Source organism: Carassius gibelio, chromosome B12 (genome assembly GCF_023724105.1).
Source record: "Carassius gibelio isolate Cgi1373 ecotype wild population from Czech Republic chromosome B12, carGib1.2-hapl.c, whole genome shotgun sequence".
NCBI classification, from domain to species: domain Eukaryota; kingdom Metazoa; phylum Chordata; class Actinopteri; order Cypriniformes; family Cyprinidae; genus Carassius; species Carassius gibelio.
Window position 1 is genome coordinate 10,938,819 of NC_068407.1, and position 22,879 is coordinate 10,961,697.

At 35.8% G+C, this 22,879-nt stretch overlaps 1 protein-coding gene across 19 annotated transcripts in view; it reads right to left on the reverse strand.

Annotated features, from left to right (window-relative positions):
* nrxn1a (neurexin 1a) overlaps positions 1-22,879 on the reverse strand; it is a 170,975-nt gene that overhangs the window by 80,976 nt on the left and 67,120 nt on the right. For all 19 annotated transcript variants that reach the window (XM_052570700.1, XM_052570704.1, XM_052570697.1 and 16 more), the window contains 2 exons: positions 19,164-19,608; positions 12,337-12,720 (listed from right to left, as the gene is read on the reverse strand). In XM_052570700.1, the coding sequence (XP_052426660.1) occupies positions 12,337-12,720; positions 19,164-19,608 (829 nt within the window). The remainder of the gene's footprint in view (positions 1-12,336; positions 12,721-19,163; positions 19,609-22,879) is intronic.

The following is a 22,879-nucleotide window of genomic DNA, read 5'->3' on the forward strand; positions in this document are numbered from 1 at the left end:
TTAACTGTTGTTTTTCATGGCAAAAAATGTAAATAAAATAAGTAAATCAACATATAATACAAGTGATAAAAATTAAAGCCATAACAATTTAAGACCAACTAATAATAATTCTTATCTTTGATAAAATCTTTAATACTAAACTTTGATTTCTATCAAACATATTTTTAAAAGAGTGAAATAGTGAATAAACAAAAATCCTCAGCAAATTAAAACCATTTAATTGTCCAGTAAAGACATTCCCAAAAATATAAATATATTTGAATTGATTGCTATGAATTTTATTAGATATTATTTGTTAGATGATTGCATCATCTTGATATAATGTACTGTAATGTAGTAATATAATATAATATAATATAATATAATATAATATAATATAATATAATATAATATAATATAATATAATATTTAGGTCTGGTTAACGCATTATTATCGCGTTAATGCATTAATTGATTAACACCAAGAATTAATTTATTGCGCATTAACACAGTTTTTTTATTTTTATGAAAGTCTGTTGCTCACTGGCTCTGAATACACATACAGCTCTAAATACACATACAATTCAGTACCTCCGTGTAGGTAGGGAAATAATATACTACATTTGTGGAATAAAGGGGTAACAACCTGTAAAATTTCAAATTATTTATACTGTGAGTATTTTGAAACTAATAGATACATATTCTAATTTTAGTCTACTTGCCTTATGTAAGCTTATTCACCGATCTCAGCAACTACACACCAGCAACTTCTCAACACCACTATCACCAAATAACTTTGCATGATATACTGTACCATCAAGGTTCAATGCAGCTTAAAACAAGCTTACTGCTCTCCAGCTGTTTGCAGAAAAAATACATAATACAACATTTGTATTTCAATGGATGTATACTGTGGTGTTTTTATAGACAACAACAAAAAGTTTAAGAGGGTTTAATTTGGCCATTGAACAATTACAACAAATTTTCTCTGTAATTACTGTGCAAACATACACTTGTTCCTCCCTTGTTCCTCCCTTGTTCCATGTAGTTACAAGGTAAATACAACTTTTGTGGGCTGTAAATTAAAGTGGTGTTGTGTTACCCCCTTGTTCCATGTAGTTACAGGGTAAGTGGCTACAACAAATTGTTCTGAAACAATTGTTTATACGGTAGGTCATACATGTATAATACATATATTATATATCAGATAATATATGAATAAACATGGTGGACTGTTTTATTTATTTCAAATATTGTTTGAAATTTACTATTAGGCCTACTGCTGGTTTAAATGTACCAAAAATGGGTTTTAAAATTAAAATCACACACAATATGAAAACAGTAACAACACAGACGAAAGATAGCCTGATAAAAGATTAAAATGTATTACACCAGTTCAAAAAAAGCTAAGCAACTCCATACTTATACAGCAATGAACAGCAAATTTTTATTTAGTTTTAGTCATAGTTTTTTGACTAAAATGCCATTTAGTTATAGTCATATTTTGTCATCTAAACTGCTTTTAGTTTTAGTCTAGATCATAAGATTTTAGTTGACTAAATCTACAGTAAGTTTAGTGGGCTTAAACCTAATGGGTTTAGTTACAGATCATTTATTAAGCATTTCTCTAAAATTTCAAAACTCATGATATACTGTAGCCCTAGATTTGATATTATGGTTTTATTATGATATACACTGATTTAACTGCTGTGAAACACAACATGCCTTAATGTTAAAATTAAATAAAATCACTTATCATAAAGAAAAAGAACATGGTCTTCTTGAAATACTAATGGTTATATAGGCTAATAATGCATTCTTTATAGTAACTTGGATACCATATACTTTATTCTTTCAAGCAGACATAATCAGTACTGCTTATGTTCACTTAAGACATAATCAACTGTGTTTATGTGAATACTCCTCAAAATGGACAATTCAACATCATTTTGTGTGTAATTCTCCATTCATGTGACATACGCGTTTTGAGACATGCTCTCTGTGTATGCTTCAGGGTCTGCGCTCAGAAAACCGGACCAAATTGAGTTCTCTCCCATATGTCTGCTCTTTTCAAATTTTTTTTTTACGTTTTATGCAACGTGCAGAAAAGTGTGTTAGCTTATGTCCCGCCGATTCATATATACACACAAGTTACGTCATAGCTTTTGTCTTTCAAAAAGAGTTTTAGTTCGTTATCGTCTTGTTGTCATCGGTGAAAAAAATATCGTTGATGGCAATTATGACGGAAATTATTTGTCAACGAAATTAACACTGTTATACAGTTACACACAATTATTTTGAAAAGTTTAAGATTTTGTTCAATTTGTTCATGTTTTTCACCCACTGATGGAGCCAAACCATCATGCCAATAAACACACAGTAATAAACACTGAAAGTCAAGATTAAACTGTTACAGCGAACTGACAGGATTTTCTGTCTTCGATTTTACCGTTTTGATCCACGTCAGCACTATTTTGACTAGTTCACAGTTTTACCACTCATCAGTCGCCAATCAATATTGTGAGAACATACTCGGACAAAACCCTCCAGTTTTAAAAGAACACATTGCAGTCAGTACGCTTCGATTCGTTTTCTTGTATTTTCTACACATATTCCGTCATGAGCGATGCAAACACCGACTCGATCATCTTCGGCCCCATTCTGTTTCCAGTTCACACTCACCACATTCACAGCTCCAGTTTTAAAGGACCACACTCCAGAAGTTGTCCCTCGCCTACACTCTGATTAGTTTTCTCCTATTTTTCACACATTCCTGTCTGAAGCACTGCAGTCATGGAATTTGTCGCACACAGAACCATTCACGTTTTAACTCAAGTGTCTTGCTGCATGATCTCTTTCACGTCCCCCACATTCCTAACCCAGAACCGTCAGGTTACTTATTACTAGGGCTGCATGATTAATCGCATGCGATTGTCATGTGTGTCTCTTTAGTAAAGCTGGTTCTTTGATTAGTACTAAATATCCATCACCTGCTTTCAAATGGAGCTGCAATTACTACACAGAGCCGTAGCTTGCTGACAAGCTATGCAATATCGCATTCATAATCGCAGATGAATCACATTCGGTTATTTGGCGAACTACGGCTCTGTATATTAAGTGTCGCTCCATTTGAAAGCAGGTGATGGATATTTAGGACTAATCACAGAACTGGCTTTACTAAAAGGACAAGCATGACAGTCGCATACAATTAATCATGCAGCCCTACCTATTACTGATATCAACCCAAAATGGGTCAATTCAAGCCAGCTTTCTATCTTTGTTTTGTTCTCGGGGCAGAAAAAAGGGAGAGAAGTTTGCAGATTGCTAGAACAGTTTTGTTGGGAAAGGTGAAGAGAAACACAAAAGTGCTGAGTTGTGTTTAAAATATAAAGTAAAAGAGACAGAAAAAAAAAACTAATAGGTCCAATGAGGTGCTTGGTACTGTGTATATGCCTAGATAATTTGACACGATAATGGAGGCCGGACACATCTGCTTCTGTGCAAAGACTGGCCTCACAGCCAGAGGACAACATCTGGCATGGAACCAGTACAGAGACATCACTCGCTTGTGAGGGAGCTCTGGAGATGACGAGGCTGCAGGCTATCACCAATTAGGCTGCCCTCTTCTTCACACACACACACACACACACACTCTTCCTGTAATTTTGGTGCTTGTCTCGTCTCAGCATCCCCTGTTTCTGTTACACCATTGTCAAGCCTGAGATCACAATAGAGAGAGTGAGACGGTGGAAAACAAGATGAAGACAGGAACACAAGTATGACATGCATACTAATCAGTGCAGTGATGTACACTCACCTTCTTAGTAAAAGAGAGTGTGTGAGACACAATATAGCCATTAGAAAAGGTACCGTAGTCATGTTGCTTGAGTATTGTGTCTCAACTCTTGCAAAAAATTGATTTACCCAACAAGCTCCACCTTACAGCAGTTTGTCATTGTAACTTCAATCAGTTTCTGAATGCATAATGTTAGCTTTTTTTTCTCATAGCTTCTCACCCATTTTCTCCAACATGCATTTCTACTACTTCTATTCTATATCTTGCCCAGTGTTGTTCTCCATAGGATGTGCAAATCCCAGGATGTATCCATGTAGGTTATGCTATAAATTACCTGCCATTTTAAAAGATAAACCTTGCAGAAAGCACAAACTGTGTTAATAGCTAAGCAGTAAAATGTATTGCATGAATAGACAAAATTAACTTTTCTAATCATAGTAATTGTATTACTATTATTTATTTTTCTTGTAAATGTAGACTTCTTACATTTATATTAGTAGGAAGCATTAGTTAATTTGTAAGAATAGTTTTACTTGCACTGATTTGTACAAATGTATTTTTAAAAACATTACATCTATATATATTTTTTAAAATGTTCCTGGTCTTATTGGGCAACATTTACTGCATGTTATTCAAAAGGTTAAAACCCCCCTGTAATCTTACATAAAAAATAAAAAAAAGCCAATAGTCAAACTGATGTTAAGGTTTTGTTTGAGTATGGTTTAATTACTGATAATTACAGACTTGCTAAAATCATAAGCACAACAATGCTATGTCAGTTCACATTAATAGAATAAAAGTAAATGGTAAAGAAGCTGCAACATTACATAATCTCCAAGTTCCACAATCAAATTTCCAACTTGCATCTGTCTTTGGCTTTTTTCAGGTATTTAACTTTTCACTATCCAATCAGTTATCAAATGATAAAATCAAGTCCCACCCAACATTACAGAAGTTAGATCTTAACAGTGAGGAATCACAAGTCATGTCGACTTTAACAATCCGTAGGATGCACCACAAAGCAGGTGCCCACCTACTCGGAGCTGGAGCTCCCACTGTGGCCTTTAACCCTAAACCCCAATCTTTAGCCCTCCCCACCGAGACCTGCTCCAGAGAAGATGCAGCCTCAAAACAATGACAGCTTGACAAACGAGCCCCCCTCTCATCTCCAGAGCAGTAGTCTCACACCAGGGGAGAGGATAATGAAAAGAGAGGTATGGCCAGTGGTTCAGAAAGACCCTCATTGCCTCCTCAAACAGCACTATGCTGTCACACAGCGGGGGAGCGCAGCAGTATGGCATCTGCACCGCTCGACAGCCCACACATCACATCCAATCTGGACAAGATGGAAGCGACATTCTCTGTGCCTTGCAGAGGTCTGCCGAGGTTTCAAATGAAGAAACATGCTAGGAAAACAGCATGGAGATGGAACAGAGGGAGGACGGGAAACGACAGATTTGAGGGAGTGAGCAACAGAGCTCAGCAAGAAAAGGATGTTTCTTCAGCTATAGGCACTTCTGGAACCTGTGGACTTCAAATAATTCTCTTCGGGTATTTTAATATATCTTCTAACAATTCCCAACAGTGCAGGACAGCTGTGTAATGGAAATGTTGTCCATTTTCTGAAACGTCCTGAATATTTCCATCATAATGCCACTTTTTAACAACATATCAAATCATTTAGTGTGTTTAACAACATTATAATAGAAAGTAAATAGTAAACATTTTTAGACTTGTTTAATTTTACACCATACTATAAATCCACAAAACATATAATCAAAATATAAATATACACCATAAAAATGTTGTTCACAATGGACCTATTTACCATTTTTATATTTTATTTTTCATATTTGACATAAATGGCATTTCTTTTTATGAAAATGATGCTAGTTACAACTGGAAAGTCAAAAATTGTGTAAGAATAATAATGTAAACAATTTCCACACAATAAACATTAGAATGAGAAAAAGCAGATAATAATGCTTTTAATGCTCCCTTACATTACCATTTGGATAACAACAGGTAACATCTGTTTTTGCAAATAAACTCTTCATATATACATAACCAATTTGATAACAACTGGGTGATACTGGACAGATTTTACTAATTAATTTAATATGTTTACCCTCTCTCTCTCTCTCTCTCTCTCTCTCTCTCTCTCTCTCTCTCTCTATATATATATATATATATATATATATATATATATATATATTGTTTTGTTTATTCCATTTTTATTAAAGTCTGGATCTGGTTACAGTGTAAAATATATACATAAGACTTTTAAAAAGTCACATAACTAAATGATAAATGAATGGTTTTAATGTAAGCTTAATATAACAAAAATGGTAAAATCTTAGTTTTATAGTGCCCATAGCTGTAGAAAAACCCATGAAGACTTAATTTTATTTTTTTGAATGACACAGATCTCTCAATTAGAGGCCAATCTTGTCACAACAAGCACTGAGCAGTCACGAATGCTCCTCAAACTGCCGCTCTCCTGGTCTGTAATGAGAGAGACGGAACTGGAGGACCGCAGGTAGAAAGGAGTGTACATGGCTGGTCACTCTCTCCATCTGCCCCTCCATCTGCTGTTACTTCCATTTAGTGCTCTGTGGCTCCAGCTCCTCTGATATGCAGGATCAGCCCAACACATGCAAATGGAGACACTCAGTTACGCAGGGATGTATATATCTCATCCGTTTCTGTCTCCCTTTCCATCTAGCTCCCACACAATCTCACATGTAGCACATTTAGCACATAAATTAATTAATTAATAAAACTGGCCTGGTAAAACTCTAATTTAATCTAATAAATAAATAGCCTTATCAAAATTAATCATATACCAATGTTATTTTAGTATCATTGATATGCTATTAGGGTTTTAAAAATGATTATTTAATTACTATTTTGAATTAGATTTAATATTTTTGTGTTTTTTATTTTTTAAATATGTCTATATAGTTTTTGTGAAGTTTATGTTTTAGTTCTAGTTTATACATATATACATACGATATTATCACATAATATTTTCACATACTTTTCTTTCCCCAAATAATTTTTACATCGTTCAATACCATTTTAAAACAGTAATTTGTTTTACACAGTTTTCTGGACATATATAGCAGGCTCCACAATAGTTTGTAAACTGACGGTCCCCAAAATAAGCTTATTATTTAATTTTTTTTTTGGCCTTTTTGCCAATTAATTGATAGGGATAATAGAACTGGAAATGCTGCCAGCAGGGGAGAACAGTTTCAGGAAATGAGACAAGCAAGACTCAAACTTGCATCACCTGCATGGATGCTCAACGTTTCAGAGTGCATTTGTTAATCACTTCAAGGCCAAGCTCTCCACCTCTCATGCACAAACATGCAAATGGCCTAATCTGCCTACATCTGAATACACTCTCCCCAAATTGTGAAGTTCTTTGAGTTTAGCTCACTAGGTGACATCCGGAGAGTTAGCAGTCACATGATGGAGCCGAAGGCCCTCCCTGCTAGAATACTGCAGCACACAGGAGCTATGGCTGCCACAGGGATTAGGGAAATGTATGTTCAACAATCATGATAAACAGGATGAGTTGGCTCTGAGGCATCATACATTATTCAAGTTTGCTCGTGGTGAGTTCTCGCATGCCAATGGAACCTTCACCGTAAATGCATGTTACAATTTTTCTGCACGCAACACGACACCTCATGAAGTCTAAAAGCGCGCAGCGGCCGGGGCAATGAAACATATACTGACTTGGGAATCAACATGAACGACCTGCCAAGCGTGCAATCAAGCAGGTGTGGCTGTGGGAAATAAAAGTGAAGTCTATTACGACTTGGCTGTTTGAACCCGCTTGTAGCACATCCAAATGAACGCTGTAGGGTAAAACTCTGTTTGCAGAACTATCAGGTACTGAGGGATGAGCAGAGGTTATGTGCTAAGTTTAGTCACTGTAAGAGCCCATTAGGACCCTTGGAGAAATTACAGGAAATTAGGGCAGTTGTTCTTCTGGGGCATTTGTTTTCTTTTGATGCTTTGTTCAAGTAAATCAAGCTCTGAGAGCAGCTGGACGGTTATGGATTTATGTTTATTTCACCTCTCACAGCTGGGCAGGGACAACTGTGAATGTAATGACACGCTCCAAGAAGGTTTTGTGGTTTTTTTTTTTTTTTGCATTATTTGTTTTTCTTCCTCAGCTCACCCTAACTCACCCTGTGTACATCTGTCGGTGGTTTTTATTTTCAGATATATTTTTCTTTCTATCATCCTGCAATTTTGTCCAATATACTGAATATATATAATATTATAAATATCAAATCTATCAGATTGTTATGCACAAAACTAATAATGCAATCAAAGGTAGTGTATTGTGCACTTTTTTCACTTAAAACTACTGCTATATGAACCAAAGTTTAATAACATTTGGTTTGCAAACACTTTAAACAAATAAGGTGCTATTTCACAGAAGTATTCCTTTTACATAGTAGCAGTTAAAATATTTATTGTAAATATAAACTTATAATATTATTGTAATTAAATTAAATATAAAACAAGCTATTTGTCACTGAAACGACATTAACATTTTTATAGAAAATATTTATAGTTTGTTATAGAAAAACAAGTTATGCTCAGAGTCCAGAGCCTTTATCATAGCATTATAACGCATGATCACGGCACCCATCACAGCAGAGTGCGGCACGGGACAACACTTGATGGGTGGGTAGAGACTCATGTGTGCACGATGCGGGAGAATAATTAGGGTGTGTTCACACTAGGCAATCTTAACCCGCAAAGCCTGGTTCGTTTGACTAGTGTGATCGCTCCGTTTAGCAGTCCTTGGCTCGGTTGGAAGAGGTGGACAAGAGCACGGTTCATTTATATGTAGATCAGTGAGTGTGAGCGCTAATCACACCAGAGTGCAGATTCTGGAGCCTGTCCTCCAACAAAAAACAACCATATAGGTCGTTTGTGCAAGCACCTTATTACAACCTATATTTACGTTTTAAAGTTAAAAATAATGACAGTATCGCGTTGTGTCTGTCATCATGAATTGACGTGTAACGTCATTACCAATCAAAACGCACATTTATTTAAATGCAATTTGTGGGCGTTTTACACCGATCTCACAGTATTTCCTACATATTTTACTACTGTAGGTGGCTTATTCGTTCGAATGACAACACCTAACCCTCCTGTGACCCATGATTTGTCTGTATGTGTATTCAGAGCCAGTGAGCAACGAACTTTCATAAAAATAAAAGACTGTGTTAATGTTCGATAAAATAATTATCAGTTTTAATCAATTAATGTGTTAATGCTATAATAATGCGTTAACTTGCCCAGCCCTACTAATAATATTAAAAAAACACTTGTTTTTTGTATACCACACATTTAACAAAAAACTTTTGCATTTCAGTAATGTCAAATCTTTCACATTTTAGTTACATTTTAGACTGAAATATACAGTATATAAAATAATCATATAATCTTTTGAAATTATCTAATATAATTATATAAAATCAAAATGAAATGTAATTAGTTTTAGTTTAATCAAACCTTGAAAAAATATTGTGTGCATTAAAAAAAAAAAAAACTAAAACTATATTTCTGTAACTGCAACTACTATCAAATCATAGTTATGGCAACAATGACTTGCACATTCTGATAGATCTCAAGTTTGTCAGTTTTTCATTACCTGTGCAAAGAAATTGGGCTTCATTGTTCAGCTCTTTTAGTTTCAATTCTTTCAATATACTATTATTAGATAATTTCACCCGGTTCTTTTTATTTTCTTCAAAAATCATTTACTGCATTATTTTCTTAGTTATATTTCCCTCACCATATTTCAAACATGTTTTAAATAAAACTGTTTAATTATTGTCATTAAGCATCTTTAATGACAATAATCATCTCATCTTCTCTCATCTTCATTATCACTGACAAATATGTATGTATATATATATATATATATATATATATATATATATATATATATATATATATATATATATATATATAAACTTTAACATGTACTACCATAATTAATTTTCCCGTCTCTTTTTGTCTCTCAGTCTCTTTCTCAATGTGTCTATCTCATTACATTTCTCCATTCCACCATTGCACAAAAAGCTGTTCTCTGAGACTGGAGTCTTATAAATGTGCATCTGGAGGAAGCTGGCAACACCTATAACAGGAGACCAGACTGCACCATTCTCTTTCTGATGGGTATTTGTGGTGAACTTTGCTCGGCCGATGACAAAGCAAGTCATCTTTGATGGATTAACTGACTGAATCATTTCCATAATTCCTGCACAGAGCTTTAACAATGCGCATATAATTGATTGTATTTTCCCACAGTAGCGACTTTGCTGCAGGGTGATATCAGTGTCCAGACAACAGCAACAAGCTTAGGAGAGATGCATTTCCATTAAAGAATTAGCCACTATAGCTTCAAGCACTTCCAGAATGAATATACAGAGGTGCCTATGAGGGGTAAAAATGCATTGCTGAACTTAGAGCTCCCCCAGACTCCTGAGTGAACGCTGGCCATTTTGTTCATGTGGAAAAACAACAGAATTAAAATTCTGCTAGGAAGGGTGACAAAATCAAAAACAAAATCCATGCTTGAGTGGCTCTCTCTGAAGATGACATGGACTGAAGAGAAACACAATTACCACGGTAACAGTAACGTCAGCTCAGCTGCACTTTCTTCCTCACTGTCAAGGATGAGCTGACAAAGAGAGATATTTTTCTATGCTACGGCCGAGGCGACAAAGCGGTGAATGTCGCCCTCCCCTACGCAACATAATGGAAAAAATATCTCTGAATGAGTGCCACGTCTTTACACGTCATGAGAGAAAGAATGAGCGTACAGATCTTTCGTAGAAGCAGTGATTCTTCTAACACCTCATCTTATTACTTCAGTCCTTAGGGAAAGACTGAAAAGAATGCACTAAGCAACAAAATCATAGCTAATGAGAACATACAGTATGTGGTGTTTATCCCTAAAAAGTATTTGGCTCTTTAAGCCACACTTTAAAACGTACGATATGAATGAAAAATCAAGTGGCATTTATTTGATAGAAATACGGTGCACTTCTTAAACAAAGCATTTCAATTGAACAGGATAAACTTTTAAACCAACAGATATCAGCGTTAAATTAATCACAGCATTTGTTTTGTATGACAAGCTTTCTGAAATGTTATGTTTAACTATGCAAATGAGGCATTGTCTAAATATAAACTGAATTGCAAACATAGAACAGAATTCTGAACACTGGTTGATGATATGTTAATTTTTTTTCCCTCTCATTTTGTTGACATATTAAAGGTTTTTACAGAGTAAACATCTTTTTATCACTCCATGAATCAGAAAATACAGGTGGTAAAAAAAACGTCTTCTTTTTTAAAGAAAAGGTTGTTTGAATTATATCAGTTGAATCATATATGAACAAACCCCTCTGTTATAACATTATTGTATATACCGTAAGTGCTACTGAAGTAGAGATTTTAGATTTGTAGAAAACAAATATGTATTGTAATTGAAATAAACCGACACAAATAGATAAAGTGTTTTAAAATAAACCTTTAAATGTGTATTTTGGAGGTTTTCTTTCCACTAATCTGAAAGAAAGGTTATGTAAGCAAAATCTGTAAACTGATTATGAAAACAATGGTTTTACCAATAGTTCTAGGTTTTAAGAAATAAACAATTAACTAAAAACAAAATCACTCTCATGCAATTGGTTATATCCAAAGTTAAGTGTTGCCATCATAGTTTAAGTGCATATTTTCTAACGGGATAATACATTTATCTGACTTTTGAGAGCAATTTTTAGAATTCATGTACATTTTACCGTTTCCATCCAGAGTATTTTTATGCAATATACCAAAATGCGCATTAGAATCGGTGAATGGAAATACAGCTAATGAGACTGATGTGGGTAGAACTACCCAGCACAACACAGCAAAAATAAAAGCCAATCTCATATCTAGGGTGACCACACATCCCGTTTTTCCAGGATAGTCTCGTAATTCCAGCTCTGTTTTTAGTGTTTTAACTTAGTTTGAAAAAAATCATGTTTTGTCCCGTATTTCAAAATTTCTTTACGACTGGGTGATCAAAGTGAGTAGTAGAAGTGTTCTGTCATGCGAGAACAGTTTAATCAAAGATAACTAAGCTTGACGTAGAACAAAATTACCATCCAATCACAATTCGTTATCGAATTCGTTATTTTCGTTATTTTTCGTCAAATAAATGTATGTTTAAGTTTATATAAAAATAACTATATACGTGTGTGTATGTGTGTGTGTGTATTATATATATATATATATATATATATATATATATATATATATATATATATATATATATATATATATATATATATATAATTTCTATATCATAAAACATAATTTCTAATATCGTAGTCATATATATACCACACCCCCTCCACCCCTCCACCCTCCGCCCCCGTCTCCGTGTCCCGTATTGAACCATGAGAAATCTGGTCACCATATCAAAAGTCCACCGAACCTTGACTCGACATGCAAAATACAGGTACTCACCTCTCTCGCAGGAGCGTCCCAGATAGCCCGTCCCTGAGCAGTCACACACATATCGGTTCCAGCCCTCTCTGCAGGTGCCGCTGTTCAGGCAGGGGTTGCTTAGACACTGTTTGGGAGGTTCCTTAGAGCAGGACGGCTTCACCCCGACTGCTCTCTGGGCCTCCGCTATCCGCCGGATGTCCTTGCTCTGGCCGTCCATGAACAGATCTCGCACGCAGCCCACATAGCCGTAGTTTAGGAGCGCAGTCCAGACCTCTGTAGGGAAGATCAGACCAGCACGGTCCTCTGGCAGGCCGCCCAGATAAAGTATGTCTTCCAAGTCCAGGATTTCACTCTCACCGGGAGCGTTGTAGGGAGTACGGATCGAGTTGACGGAAATGGTGCCTGTCACAAAACCACGAGAAGCAAATTTAATTTTGTTAACTTTGTGTTTAGATGCCATTTCAGCAACTTCTAAAAAGTTTGATTCAGTTTTAATGAGAAATTATATATGCAAATTGCGGACTATGCAAATGAGGCTCTTTAAGGGTATTGAAATTATCTTTCATTCTTTCCTCTGTAAATAAAACCCCCTTTGCTTTCAAAGCACACAACGCAGACAGAAATCTCTCAGTTTCAGTCTCCTCAAAGTAAATCAGAAATGATGTTGCTGCTGTATATTCATGTTTAAGCCTGGAAGAAGATTTCAGAGCAACACTTTGTCACCATTTGTCAGAACAGCGCCTATAGCATTGATTTGGCAGTTTTGCATTTGCAGGTATGTGTCGAGTATAAAATCGTTCTGCGGATGATCAAATCAGCTTGATGTAGATGTCAATAGCAAAAATATGATTTATGAACAAGACTGGAGCTAGAAAAAAAAATAAAAAGCCTGGGACAAAACTTGGGCCTTTGGCACTCTGAGAAATCTTTAGCATAATTTCTGGTTAAGGTATGCACTTATTTAATGTATTCAAAACTAATTTAAATAATATTCAAAATAATTGTTTATTACTTCTGCTTGGTGAATATAATATAATATAATATAATATAATATAATATAATATAATATAATATAATATAATATAATATAATATATAATGACGTTTTATTTTATTACAAACATCTTTTTGCTGTGGGAATCTGTATAATAAAGTCCTCTGTACAGTACTATATTGGGTGTATACTAATACTGGATGTGTATAGTCGTAATTTAAATGTTACATATTGTTTGAAATGGGGCTTCACAGTCACAAAGACATTATAGAGTGATTGACATTCATATATGTGCACATGCTTTCATATTTTCATCTGATTTGGGCTGTCTTGAACTCACAGTGCAAACCCTCACACAAAGACAAAGATTTAAAAAGCAGTCTCCATAGCAACAGCATACAATATGTACCAGATTCACTGGATAGTCATCACTATCAAAAGGGCATAGAACAGAATAAAGCTCTATTCATATCTAATTTATTAGCTGTGACTGATACAGTTCTCACAAATTATTTGTGTTCCCTTTCAAGACATGTTTCAGTCTTCCCTCTTCTTTTATGGTTTATGTCTAAAATACCGCTTTTACAACAGTGGTTAATATAAAGAGCAAAAAGACAGCACTCTCAGGTGAGATGAGCCTTTCATAGTCTAATAACGTTAAAACACTTTCATGAGTTCCATAATCACCCTCATTGTTTTTTTACTGGCGACTCCAACAAACAGGCATTTATACGCAGCCGGCGATTCAGAATTTTCCTTCTCATTTTCCACCACTGTGCACTGCCATTATTCAAGCCTTGAAGGCAGTTACTAAAGAAAAGCCATTACTGGCAAGATAGGAGAGAACAGGCAGGGATTAACGCAAAGCGCTGGCCACTGCTGAATCCTGTTTATTAGTGTCCAACACTGAGTCCAAACTCAATAAAAGGCGGCTTAGAATTAAAGATGCTGCCTTTTCGGTGCCAAAACAGTGCTCCTTTAATGACAAAAATGCAGCTTCTGTTATAAAAGCAAATTAGTGTGAATGCAACCGAGGGGTCAGCTGGAGGTGGCACTGCGAGGCATGCAACATGTTAAAGGGACAGCTCATTTAACGAAGCACTAAAGCAAACGCACATCTCATGGAAGTGCCAGGCTTAGTGAAGAAAAATATATAACTGCAGACTTTTTTACCAATGTTTGGACAACAAGCAGTTTTCATAACTGTAGATGTGTTTTGGTATGTCTATGTGGCTGATTTATGAGATATTTTTTTCAAGCAGTGGTGGTCATTTATGACTAGCTTACTGTATACTTCGTTGTTTCCCGAGAGTATCAGTCAGTGACCTTAATTGTTTCAGTAGATTAAGACAAGGTCTGTTAACTGATTATTGAACACTGATTGTGATGTTACAATTTTCCGCCTCTGATTAATTATTTACATTACTTATCCATTATCGACTTTACTTACAGTAGTATTTACCTTTTTTCTAGTTTGAGGAAATCGTCTCAAAGATTTGTTGCTGATATATCAGGCCATTCTCATCCCAAGGCGTCATATACTGACACTTTTGACATTTCGTCAACATCCTACGCACATGACACCCTCTAGCGTCAATATTAGAACCCTAACCCTAACCCTAACCTAATCCATAATCTGCATCTATTATTGACGCTAGAGGGTGCCATGTGCGTAGGATGTTGACAAAATGTCAAAAGTGTCAGTATATGACGCCTTGGGATGAGAATGCGTTAGATATATGTGTAAAATCAATTAAATGAGTGTGCAGTTACAGTTTTTACAGAAGAGCAGAACATTCTGTCATTTACTCGCTTTTCTGTAATCCAAACCTGTATGACTTTCTTTGCTTTCTGGGTAACACACACTTAGAGAGAGACATTGGGTATCCATGTTTTATTGGGACATTCCATAGGCTTACATTTAAGCTTTACAAACATTACTTTCTATTCCCTTACCCTAACCCTACCCATCACAGAAAACTTTCTTCTATATTAGATTTTCCAAAAAGATCATTCTGTATGGTTTATAAGCTTGTTCCTTATGGGAACCAAAGAATGTCCCCACAAGGTCAAAATTTACTAGTATTACTATCCCTGTGTACATTTGGTTCCTATAACATAGGGAATACCGGGATCACACACACAATACAGAGCTGTTTGTTTTGAACCCCACTGCCTTTCATTATATGGACAAAAACTGTTCTTCACAATACCTTATTTTATGTAACACACATCAAAGAAAGTCATTCAGGTTTGAAACAAGAGTTAATTATGACAGATTTTTCATTTTTTGGTGACTCGCGACTTTAAGTCAATCTGCAAATACTAACTTGGATTTTAAATGCCTCTAAAATCGAAACAAATATTGGCCAAAAATGTATGGATTTTCATTATAATTTGTTTGTGAATAGATCACAGGAAAAAAACAGCAGGACCATTAGTGAGTATAGTGGACATTTATATTAGTGCCAAGCTCCAGTAAAGGATGTATTTGTTCTCAGATCTGTGATTTATTTTCATCATTAATGGCTATTGTGGGATTTGAATGAATAGCTGCAGTATCGTTCTGCTGTGCTTTCCAGTCTGTGATGTAGAGCTCTGGGACAGAGCTCAGATCTGCGTCACATACCTCGAGAGGGAGAAAAATTCACTTTGAGATTAAATGTGATTGCATAGACTGATTACGGCCTTCTGTATCTGACTCATTATTCACAGGCACACCCAAAGAACAGGGAGAAACACTAAACGGCCAGATATGGTGGCACAGTAAATTATAATTATGCTCTGTGCAACTTGTTCCCTGCCAAGCATTTGGACGAATATGCTGAAATAGTGCTTTCCGTTCTATACTGCTTGATACATCACTGCAGAGATGCCACTTGTAACATTATAACAATGTTAGTAAATAAGAATTTCATTTTCCTCTAAGCCTGTAATACGTCTTTGTGGATTTGATGAGGCATAGCGGCACTTTCTCCTCTTGCACTCTCACACCCGCACACACACACATACACACACATTATCTTGTCCTGTGTTGCGCACTTGGCGACTGTACCCCTAAACAGCAGCCAAGCATCTCCCCCGGGTCATCAGTAATGAGCATTCTCCATCATCTCGACTTCCATTCACTCTGCTCAGTGATTACACAGCACGGCCTAATGCCGGGCCGGTTTTACTTTATGTACACACGCACCAGTGGAGTAGAGTGGATTTCTGAAAAAGGAGGCAAATTCTCTTTCATGTTTCATGTTCCAGTTCATTTGATGTTGCATGGTTGCAGCTTGAAGTGTGAATGGAATTCACTTTATTGTACACCATCAACAAACAATCAATATTATATTATTTTTATATGCATTATATGAACATACAATATTTATAAATAGTAATAATGCAGAATACTAACAAAGAAAAAAAACTTTGAACTGGTCTAGGATGAGTTCTAAGATAATTTCAACTGTTTGCTATTTCTTTACTTATGTTTAAAGATTCAAGAGTGAGATATCACTTTTCAATTTTTCTTCATTAAAGTTGTAATAATAATAATAAAATAAATGTAAATATTTTAGTATACAATAAATAAATAAATAAATAAATAAATAAATAAATAAATAAATAAATAAATAAATAAATTGCTATATGGAAACTAAACCACCATTTAAAAGTTGACATGGAATTGTAATTTTTTTTCACATTTTTACTGAATTTACTGCATTTTAATTTTGATTAAGCCTTCACATGAGATTTCTTTCAAAACATTAAGAAAAATCAATATCTTAAATCAATCACTTAATAGTGCTGTCAAACAATTAATCGCGATTTTATTGCATCCAAAATATATATTTTTTTTTTACAGAATTTGTGTGTTTACTGTTTATTTATTATGTATATATAAATACACACACACACACACACATGTATACATATATATATATATATATATATATATATATATAAGAAAAACATGTAACGTTTATATATTAAATATATTTATACATGTGAATACATAAATATTTTCAAAATATATGCTGTGTGTGTCTGTGTTTTTATATATACGTAAAAAATATACACAATACACACATATATTATGTAAACAAGATTAATCAATCAATTGACAGCACTGATACTTAAGTTATGAGTATACTTAGTAATACTAAGTTATAAACTACAAACTTTTTAATTGTAGTGTATAAATGAACATAGTTGAAAATTGTCTCTTCATTTAGTTTTGACACACTGATTCTATTTGAATGCAGATAAAGATATTATTATTTGTCAATGCAACATAGAAATAATGATTTAAACATTTTTAAACTTTATTTTTTATCATACCTTCAAAAGGAATCACTGCAGTAGTATAGTATTAAAAGCATACATCATGTGGCTTGTTACTGGTAACTGATGTTTGGTTATTATTATTAATAGTCACCTTCTTTTTGGACCATTAGTCAACAAATTCTCTGTAAACACCGCAGGTCTCATGTCGGTCACAGAAACGGAAGTACCGCTTTCATTTAACTGAGCTAAATGGTCACTAAAATTTCACTCATAGATCACTTCCAGTTCATTTCAATTCAGAAATGACCAAAAGTGGTGAGATCTGTGTGGGTGTGTTTACTTTGTACTTAGCCTGTCCATTTCCACCAGACTGACCCACTCATTCAGGCCAATTTGTGGCTTGGCTGCCTGTCACTTTAGAAAAATAAGTGGTTCATATACTCCCAACCTCATATAGCAGAAAACTTCTTTATTGTCTCATCCTACTGTTTTTTTGCAGAGGCACAAAAACGCCCCTGACGCATATCTATATGTCTACATATGTCCATTCTCATTAATAGATGCATTTGCAGATGCACAACCATACATGTTTGCATACACGCACGCAAAAACACCAGCATGCCCACACACGCACGCACCCTGCACCAGGACGGCTGCCCATATAAGATCAAACGACTGGCGTAGGCAGGGAATTCGCGCAGGCGGGAGAGTGACACAGCTCATTCTGCGGGCCTGACATGCAAGGTCCCATCTGTCAATGGCGTTTCAGATTTCCATGAAATGCTACTTAGAGAAAAGGTTTATTCTCACTTTATACAGCCAGTGGATTGTGCAGCAATAAAGCATAGAGAATAACATCAAACCAAGCCATGTGGATAAAAATGATGATTTGATGAAAAATAAGATTTAAAACCGTGAAAAAAAAAAAAAAAAAAAAACCTGCGCTCCTAACGAAACCATATCCAATCCCAATTGAATAGTGGCATGAAACAAAAATACCACTCCTGCTTTAGAAATCTGATTTCATAAGTGCTCCAAAAGCTATTTAATTTTCTCCTAATAACTTTCACAGTTTAATCTCACAGTGTATGTCAGAACTAATACAGGTGACTGGCGTTTCTATATCTGGAAATGGAAAAGAATAGATATTCGCAATAACAGCGGATCAATAGAGCCTTTTCCCACTTTTTCCTTTGACTCCAGGCAAACGGCATCGACGTGTGAGGAAAAGGGGAATAGCGGGAGCATTAGGGATGAACGTCTTTACTTGGTAGAGCTGTGCACTAACTCGCTCTCTCCTTTGGGAAACCAAATCTGGTTTCCATAGCAACTCCGCCAGAGAAGACAGAGCAAGAAAGGAGGGGGAAGACAGGAAGGACTGCAGGTCCTGTTCATATTCAAATGCCTGCTTGACAGTGCGCTCCGGAAGGCACGGATACGACTGTGTTCAAGCGAGCGTGAGAGAACACTGCTGTCTCGGCTATGTCAATATTTTCGTAAACCTTGAATGCCAGCTTACGTCTAACCATACACTGAATACATCAAAAATACATTAGCAGAACAGAACCAAATTCTACCTGATCTCCCATCTCTCTGGAAGTCCACGTGGTACCATTCCCCGTCATTGACTTTTTTGTTGACGGCACGGGTTTTGGTGGTGCCCGACCCCATGTCCAGCAGAAGGTACAGGTGGCCGTCCAGCATCTCAATGGCAAAGAAATCCACCTTCAGGGTTTTGGGGCTCTTGGGGTCTTTCTGCTGCTGCGGTTTGGGTTTTCCGTGGCTGAAGAGGAGAAGTCCGTTGGGCTCAGTGGTGCGGAAGTCGAAGGAGATGGAACCGGCTTTTTTGGCGGACCACTTGTCAAGGGTAATGAATGACTCTGGTGTCTCGAAGGTGACAGGATCTAGGGTAGCCACGTTCTCACATTTGAAGGCCACCACGCCGCTCACCTTCATTTTAGGGTCGCCTAGCTTGGCCAGTCGAGACAGCTCGAGCCTTACATCGTTGTTCTTGTACACAACCTTTATGTGAAAAGAGAAAATATCCAGTGAGTTCACAAAAAAATACATTCACAATTTATACCACATTTATTTTACTGGACAAGGTTGGACAAGGGGTTGAAATCGTATTAATAGTGTTAAACTCTGTTCCGATATTATTTCAACCAAGAAGACCTGAATCAGTAAAGTGTACAAGATGTCCAGTAACCCTACAGTAACAACTCTGATTGGAGCTGCTACTAAATATAATTTGTTAGTATTATTTTAATAAATTAATTTTTACATGTAATATGTGCATTTGTATAGAGGACCAAACCTGCAGAAAATTAAATAAATGTAATAATAGGAAAAAAAAAAGATCTGATCAAATAAATTTAATTTATTTGTAATAACTTTAATCCTGAATTTATTATCACCTCTTTATTTATTATTATCTATATTTATTACTTATATTATTAATTATTGTCTTTTTTATTATTTTTATTTATTTACTTTTTTATTATTTTATATTTATTTTTTATGCACTAGATTATTTTTATATTTATTTTTTATTAAAATAAAATAAAATAAAATAAAATAAAATAAAGATCCACATTCTATCTACATGTACTCATCAATGTTTTGAAGAATTCCATTCTCCACTTTTTCATTGTCATTAAATCCTTAAAATATTAAATAATCAATATTTTGACTACATGTGAAATCCTCTTTTTGACTACTACATTAACCACAAACAGGTTCAATGACACTAAAAGTTTTTTTTTTTGAGACGTAACTGATAATGATGCAACAAACTTCATGTCTTTGCCTTTTTCTGGTACATTTTTGACAGAAACAAATAACTATCAGTCTCCTCTGGCATCCGTGCAGTAATTAAAACTGATAATATTGCCGCATAAACAAAAATACATCATTCTACATTTTAAATAAATAAATTGTCACTTCAGTCGTTACGCTCATTTTTCAATACATTTGTATGGAGAATACATCTCAAATGTGTCATTTTTGTGAAGCTTTTGTCAAAGAAACTTTGACATTCAAACTGGTGTCTTGAAATGAAAAGTACATATCCTTAGACTATATTTATCTTGTGCTATAGTGGGTATGTAATCATTCACGCTTCCCGGTGTCGTTTTACTATTCAATCCGAATGGAATCAAATAGCAGAGCATTTTTCTGCCCTCTTAAAATGTGGGGCACTATTCTTTCCCTCTCTCCTTCACAAGGCCAGAAACCTGTGATATAAACCCGAGCACCAGACTGTGAAGTGTTCACGATAACCCTCTTTTAATTCAGTTTCGATTTCATTTGAGCCCTTGCCAGGAAAGAAGATAATGGTATGCGGATGCAATAAAAAGCTTATTGATGATGCTTCAGAAATGCCAATCACAGGCCGGCACAAGAGCCTTACCAGCCATTAACGGGCCACAGGAGTGAACCCCTCCTCCTTTTTTCTCACACGGGGGAAAAACACAAGCGATCTGTGATAAAACACTGCACAACATGGCCGCCGGAGAAGAGCGCATTACAGATGAGAGGTTAGGGGCAGGGACAGCAGGTGGAGGACGACGCATCTGTCTGTGCCACCTGATCTGAACGATCAGGAGCCAGGAAAGCACTGACCAAATGCCCCTGAGAGGAGGGGCGCATTAAAACAAATGCACTAATGATGAATGGGCTTCTTGTGCACCCTGCTCTAAACGCCTGAATAAATCAACCTCGGCATAAATAACTACTCGTGTACGGTAACAAACACACACCTAGAGGTCCTCTATGTACCTCACACACACTCATAATGCTTGAAAATATTAAACATGACCTTTGCAAATGTTAAAATGGTAAAAGGTCCCTTGTACCACCTATGCACAGTCGTCCTTTTAAAGCCTGTGAATGAACCAAGAAGAGAATCCATTCAGAATCCTCTTAGTATGAATTCTTGTTCATGAGTTCAAAGCACTGGAGTGTTTGTTAACACAGGTCAATGACCTCAGGCCTCCCGCTAATCTGTGGAAATGATAGTGCCTTAGCGCAGACAAGAGACACCAAACGCCTACACGCGGCAGCAGACCACAGCATACACAAGTCTGCACTTTCATGTTTTGACACTGATTGATTGCTTGTGGATTGGTTTTGAAATGAAAGCTGGAGGCTGGGAAGGGAAACAAATGGTGAGTCTGCACTGCTCCAATGCCTCCAAAATCTGACAAAATGACACATTTTGTCATGTTTGTGCCTCTTGTAAGAATTTGTAAGCATTTAAAGTGTTACATTTGCATTAAGAAAGGCACTAGTATCATCACTGTCTATTTGATGCATTAGATGCCTCTGTCTAAAACCAGGATTTACATTTAAACTAGGTTCTCACAAATTGGTTTTTAAGAATGTTCTAACAGAGCTGCAAACAGCTAAGAAAATAGATGTTAAATGCAAATAAAAAATGATTCAAATATTGTTACAAACCACAGACTTATAAGTGCATTAATGCCACCTATCTCTCAAATGGACCATTGACACTCGATCTACAATCTCAATTGGGAGTGTCAATGGTCCTTTTGAGAGATAGGTGGTGGTAATGCACTTACTGTATACATCTGTGATCTGCTGTAAAGCAAGAAGAAGAAGACGTATCACATGCCGGCTGTTGAGAATCTTAGTTTGGGTGAACTATCCCTTTAATCTATAGAAACCATCAGAAAAAAACTATGCAATTTTATTAGATTCCTTTTTTTTATGACATGTGTGCAATAAACAATTTGGATTCTGTGTTGGATCAGATGGTGACCAATGAAAAAACTACTTCTGAGGAAAAGCCAGTTGAGATCCACTGACCTACACTGTGTAAGATTGGACATGATAAATAGACTAACAAGGTAAATGCCAGTGAGCATCCCTCACTAATTGTGGGTCTAAAGGTTAATGAATGAATCACCAAGAGCTACAGCACCTTAAGTTCAACCAAGTAAAAGGCATTGTTTCCCTGTTTCATAAATCAATCACAATCAGCTTGATTTAACTGCTTTCCACAAGCATACCGAGGTGAGCTAAAGATGAATTTATCTATATATAAAACAAAAATGGCTGGTGTTTAATGTCTGTTCATAACATCAAAAGCATTTCCGACTTCCTGGCAGTCAGAAAAGCTCTTTACTTCACCAGCTGGTGTATCAGAGGACATCCCATTCCACAGGGATGCTAGTCTAACATGGAGAATGGAAGCTGATGGATGAGACAACATGTTCTCTCCAGTTTTTCTCTGAGGAGTATTAGGATCACAGATAGCTCATGTCAAGAG